A 5,885-nucleotide genomic window follows, 5' to 3' on the forward strand; every position below is an offset into this window, starting at 1 on the left:
CTGTTAACACTAGCAACACTGTTCAGCTCTTAACGTTTGACAGCTCTAGGGGCAGCGGGGAGGGAGGTGTGTGTCGATCTGATTGGAGCGGCCGGGGCGGCGCGGGGAGGGGGGGGCGGGGGGGGGGCGACGGCCGGGGGGCGCCAGCCGGTTGAAAACGGCAACCCCGCCCCTGCCTAGACGAGTACAGCTAAAGAGTACCCGGGGCTCCCCTTGCGGGGGAGACCTCCCTATAGCTAGATGGACAAGCACGGCCACGGGGAGCCTTTTATCATACAAAACCGTCATGGCGACGGATCAATACTCGGCTTTAGGCCGCCCCTCTCAGTCTCACGCCAGGCGAATGCGCGATGAGTCCATCCACATGAGCACGGACTGGCGGCAGATAGGACACTGCTCCATCTTAGCGGAGCAATCGGCGCACGCGCACTGATGCCCGCAAGGGATAGCGACGTGATCCTTCGGCCGAGTGAAGCATACTGTGCACGTGGTCTCGCCGCCCAGGGTGGACTCGGGGACCGCTGCGCGACCCGTGTCGAAGTTGGCGTCGGCTAGCGAGAGCGCCGCAACGGGCTGCTCCTCACTCAGCAGAGGGTCGCCAGTCGACCCGGCGGGAGGCGCCTGCTCCTCCGCTGGGCGCCTCGCCTCGTCCTCCAGCCTCGCGCTCTCCTCGAGCGCCGCTGCCGGCTCCGCCTCCTCCCTAGCCGCCAGCGCTGCCTCATCCTCGGGCAGCCCCTGCGCAGCCGCAGCGCCTCCCCCGCCACCCTTCCCCTTCTTCTTCTTCTTCTTCTTGCCCTTCTTGCTCTCCCTGGCGCGCCCCGCCTCCTTCTCCGCCTCCTCCTCCGCCAGCAGCGCCTCGGCATGCCGCGCCGCCTCCGCCTCTGCCGCCGCACTCTCCACCGCCCTCGCCGCTGCCTGCGCTGCCTCCTTCGCCGCTGCCTGCGCCGCCGCGTGCTCGAGAGCGCGCACGCACTCGGCGTGGGCCTCCCTCTTGGCCAGGTGAAGTGCAGACTTGCCGTCCTCAGTACGCAGCGTTGTGTCCGCGCCCGCCCGCAGCAGAAGACGCACGGTGGCGGGGTGGCCTTGGGCGGCGGCGAGCATCAGCGCGGTGCCGCCGAGGTGGTCCTGCAGGTCGGCATTCGCGTCGCGCTGAAGGAGCAACTCGATCACTCGCTCGTGGGCCGTCTGGGCGGCGAGTATCAGCGCGGTCTGGCCATGGATGCCTTGCGTGTTGACCTCAGCGCCGCGCTGAAGCAACAGGTCGGCTACCCGCTCGAGGCCGTTGCGAGCGGCGGTCATGAGCGCAGTGCGGCCGACGCTATCCTGCTGGTTGGCATCCGCACCGCGCTGCAGCAACAGCTCGACCACTCGCTCGTGGCCGCTGCCGGCGGCGAGCATCAGCACGGTGACGCCGCTCACATCTACCACGCAAGTCGCATTGACCCGCCCGCCGCTGTCGAGCCACGCCAACAGCTCCGCCTCGTCGCCTTTGAGAGCCGCGCCCATCGGGAAGGGTGCCCAGGAGCCGGAAGAGGCCACGGTCCTCGCTCCCGCCGCCGCCTCGCCCAAGGAAGCGCCGCCCGCGTCACCCGCTGCCGCCTCGCGCTGGACCGCAGTCACCTCTGCGATGTGCTGCCGGAAGGCCTCGACGCACGCGGCGTGGCCGCTCTCCTTGGCCAGCTGCAGCGCGGACTCGCCGTCCTCAGCGCGCAACTTTGTATCCGCGCCCGCCCGCAGCAGGCGGAGCACGGTGGCGGGGTGGCCGCTGGCGGCAGCGCCCATCAGTGCGGTGCCGCCGTAGCTGTTCTGCAGGTTGATCTCAGCGCCGCGCTGCAGCAGCAGCTCGACCACCCGCTCGTGGCCGTTGTTGGCGGCGTGAATCAGCGCGGTGACACCGAAGCTGCTGTCCTGCAGGTTGACCTCAGCGCCGCGCTGCAGCAGCAGCTCGACCACCCGCTCGTGGCCGTAGCGGGCGGCGGTCATCAGCAGCGTGACGCCGCTCGCATGGCTCGACCTGCTGGTCGCATTGACCCGCCCGCCGCTGTCGAGCCACGCCAACAGCTCCGCCTCGTCGCCTTTGAGAGCTGCCGCCACCACCTCACTGGGTGCTTCCTCCGGCGGCATAGCTGACGAAGAAGGTATGCGCCGCGCCTCACTGGCCCCTCGAAACTCGTAGACCGCCTTCCTCAGCGCCTCGAGCCGGCCCTCGCCCTGCATCACACCGTGATCAATGCCGACCCGGTCTGCGATGCCCTCGAGTTGAGCCTCGGTCTGGCCCATGATCGCCTCGCGCAGGGGGTCGGCGGCGGCGCCCATCAGGAGCAGGAGGAGGAGAGGCGAGCTGGCCCCTTTGTCGCATGCCGTGGGCGATCTCAAAAAAAATAATGCAAAACCCGTCAGCAGTCCTCCTCCGGGAATGGATACGTAAGAGCATACACTGAAAAAGAATTTCACGTGGCTCGGTCGCCTCTCGCCTGGGCCTCGCGCTCCGGGAATGTACGTAAGAGCGATCCGAACGTGGTATTCGGGTGAGAGAGAGAGAGAATTCTTGATACGAAACCACGACGACACACACCAGTCGACTCGCATCGGTTGCCTCCATGAACGGCGGAGCTATTCTCGCGCCCACACCACACCTGGCTCCAACGTGGACACGCCCATAGCTGGGGACACTACTAGGTCACGCATGGCATCACAGAAGTTTTATCTCTGGGCCCCGAAAGGCATCTCTAGCAGTGTCGTTACACATGCCCCCTCCCCTCCTGGGCGCATGCGCCTCACGTCTCGCCAGAGCATACGCCCTTGGTGTGTGGCGAGACGAGTTTTTCGCCATCGCCGCGAGCAGCAAGCCGCCCGCCGCAAACAGCCGGAGGCCTCGCCGCGGCACTGGCTGCGCCGCGGTCCCGCACCCGTCGACGCAGCTCCCCCCGCGGAAGGCCGCGCGTAGCAACGTCTTGACGATCGAGATGAGCGTGCCTGAAGCTCGCCCACCTACTGCCCCTGAGAGTTGGTTATTGAGTGGGATCAGCTCCCCCCCTTGGGATCGAAGCCGCCACAACCTCACACCCAACATCCCAGGCGGGATCAGAAGGGGACTCCACACCGGACACCGCCCGGGCACAGCCCCCCTACCCGTCGGATCGCACAGAGGGCCCCCTCGGAGCAGCCCACACACAATCACGCATCGGCAGATTGAGTGCCTGAGTCAGGCAGACAGCACAGACAAGGAGAGGAGAGAGAGAGGAGAGAGAGAGAGAGAGGAGAGGGTGAGGGTGTGAACACACTTGAGGAGTGAGTGGGGAGGGTGTCTGTGGTGGGCTGTAGTCCTACTACGTGGTTAGAACCACGCGCCCCTCAGGAGCTTAAGGTAGAGCTGAGCGTCCAAGACGCCTCGGTGCCACCCACCGGCGTGAAGACCATCCGGATCAGCCCAGTACGCCCTCCGGGCGAACGGTCCCCGCGATGGCCCACGGTCCTCCGTCGCCTGGTTGAACCCCCTGCCTCCCGGTTGACCCCCCGGTCCCCGTACACGACCATGAAATAAACTCAAAGTCCACCACAGCCACCAGCCTCCACCTCCACCCGCGAGCCGCCACCGCTGCCGCCCGCGACGCCGCCCGCCGCGTCAGATAGCCGCGACGCGCGCACCGAGTCGAGTCGGAGAGCCGCACCGCACCAGCAGCAGCATCTGCACCACCAGCAGCAGCAGCAGCACCACCACCACCACCCGAGAGAGAAGCGCACCTGCCCGACGCCGCCCGCCGCGTCAGACGCTCGCGACGCGCGCGTCGAGCCCAGTCGCACAGCCGCGCCGCGCCAGCAGCAGCATCGGCACCAGCAGCAGCAGCACAACCACCACCAGCATCAACAGAGACAGGCAGAGCAGGCGCAGAGGCGCTCGCAGAGCGGCGCTCAGCGCCGCGCACGCCACGCCGCGGACCGTCGGACGAGCGCACCGTACGTCGGCGGCGAGCCGCGTCGCCAGCCGTCTCGCGAGAGAGCGGCGCCGCCGCGTGCGCGCAGCAGCCGCCGCGGCAGAGACGAGCCGCGGCGACGTCCGCACTAACGGATAACGGCCATTGGCGGTTGGCGGCTCTCTCTCTCTCTCTCTCTCTCTCGGGTGATTAGATCACTACAACGGTCAAACTCTGAACGAGATGGGATTCCTTGACAGCCATTTATGTGTGTAAATCGCGTAAAGAGGTTTTCGCCTTGTGCTTCTGTGTGCCAAATCCTTTTGCGATAGGTCCAATCGGGCGGCATGCACTTGGAGCACTTGGAGTGCAGTGTGACCCGCGCGCGAGAGGGGCAGGCGTTCCCAAGGGGACGGTCCTGTGCCTCGGCAGGGTGCTCGACGCGCACGATGAGCAGGATGACGCGGAGGGTGGGCACCGGGACTGGGAGGAGGACCCGCTCGGGTTCGACACCAACCCGATGCTGCTCCGCGCCATGTGCATGGCGTTCGAGTGAACGCCGTGCAGGCAGCCTGTGCCTTTTGGTGTACCCCGTTTGTACCGCGTCCTGTGCCCCCGAGTTCATTTAATAAACAGTGTGACTGATGTTCGAACAGGCGCACAGGCGACGCCCAGGCGCGTCGAGAAAACTCTTTTTTTTTCTCGCTGTCCTGCAGGTTGACCTCAGCGCCGCGCCCAGCAGCAGCTCGACCACGCGCTGCGAAACAGAGCCGGGCCGCGCCCAGCAGCAAGGGCGACTCAGGAGAATGGACATCAGTCACAGTCACGAGGACGTGCTTGCGCTCGACAAGCAGATTGAGGAGCTCAAGGAGTGCAAACCGCTCTCCGAGGCCGAGGTGGAAGTGCTGTGCCAGAAGGCGCCGGGCCGCCCGCTAGCGCAGCCGCGCCCCGCCGCCGGTCAGCTGGAGCGGCGAGCGCGCCCACGCCGACTGCGGACGCGTGCGCAGGCGCGCGAGGTCCTGATGGACGAACCGAACGTGCTCACCGTCGCGCCACCGATCATCATCTGCGGCGACATCCACGCGCAGTACCACGACCTCATCGAGATCTTCCGGATCGGCGGGCCGTGCCCCGACACCAACTACCTGTTTATGGGCGACTACGTCGACCGCGGCTACTACTCCGTCGAGACAGTCACGCTGCTGATCACGCTAAAGGGTTCGCCGCCCCACACCCCGCCTGCACCGCTGCCCGCAAGTCTCCCAGGGGCGGCGGCTCGACCGCGCTGGGATCGGGAGACACATCTGTCGCGGGTCCTTTGCAAGGGGCTTAAGAGCTCGCGCGAGCTACGAGAGAGGAGGGGAGGGGGGAGGGAGAGAGGCATACCCGCAGTCCTGCTCCTGCATGAGGGCTGTGTCTGCCTCAGCGTTCCCCACCGACCCGCCCTCCTCGGTAACGCGGTCGGAAGGACCGAACCGCCGCCGACCGACCCGCCCGCCGCCGCTGACCGCCGCCCGCCGCCCTCGCCGCCGACGCCGCCCGCCGCTGACGCTCGCCCGCCGCCCCTGCGGCGCAGTGCGCTACCGGGAGCGCATCTTTCTGCTGCGGGGCAACCACGAGTCAAGACAGATCACGCAGGTCTATGGCTTCTACGACGAAAAAAGAAATTCCGCGGCTTTGACACGTTTTTTTCTTTTTCGCAGGTCTATGGCTTCTACGACGAGTGCTTGCGCAAGTACGGCAACGCGAATGTCTGGAAGCTGTTTACCGACCTGTTCGACTGCCTACCCCTCGGCGCGCTCGTCGACTCGCAGATCTTCTGTGTACATGGCGGCTTGTCGCCGTCGGTGGACTCGCTCGACCAGGTGCAGCAGCTGCCGCGGGAGGACGACACGCTGAAGACACGTCCACGACACGTCCACCGACTCGGCCACGACATGCCCGCAGGTGCCGCAGCTGCCGCGGGAGGAG

The 5,885-nt window shown here is 66.7% G+C and overlaps 2 protein-coding genes across 2 annotated transcripts in view; one reads left to right on the forward strand and one right to left on the reverse strand.

Annotated features, from left to right (window-relative positions):
- Positions 1-330: 330 nt before the first annotated feature.
- On the reverse strand, positions 331-2,434 carry EMIHUDRAFT_220633 (hypothetical protein; the record flags this gene model as incomplete). Its single annotated transcript, XM_005757222.1, has 3 exons — positions 331-735; positions 2,179-2,348; positions 2,425-2,434. The coding sequence occupies 3 exons, from the start codon at positions 2,432-2,434 to the stop codon at positions 331-333; spliced, it is 585 nt and encodes a 194-aa protein (XP_005757279.1).
- A 2,205-nt stretch (positions 2,435-4,639) lies between these two features.
- Positions 4,640-5,885, forward strand: part of EMIHUDRAFT_439078 (hypothetical protein) — a 2,021-nt gene continuing 775 nt past the window's right edge. The window contains exons 1-4 of the mRNA XM_005757223.1: positions 4,640-4,831; positions 4,922-5,132; positions 5,491-5,552; positions 5,618-5,870. Of these exons, the coding sequence (XP_005757280.1) occupies positions 4,721-4,831; positions 4,922-5,132; positions 5,491-5,552; positions 5,618-5,870 (637 nt within the window). The 5' untranslated portion in view covers positions 4,640-4,720. The remainder of the gene's footprint in view (positions 4,832-4,921; positions 5,133-5,490; positions 5,553-5,617; positions 5,871-5,885) is intronic.

Source organism: Emiliania huxleyi, assembly GCF_000372725.1.
Source record: "Emiliania huxleyi CCMP1516 unplaced genomic scaffold EMIHUscaffold_92, whole genome shotgun sequence".
Classification (NCBI taxonomy): domain Eukaryota; phylum Haptophyta; order Isochrysidales; family Noelaerhabdaceae; genus Emiliania; species Emiliania huxleyi.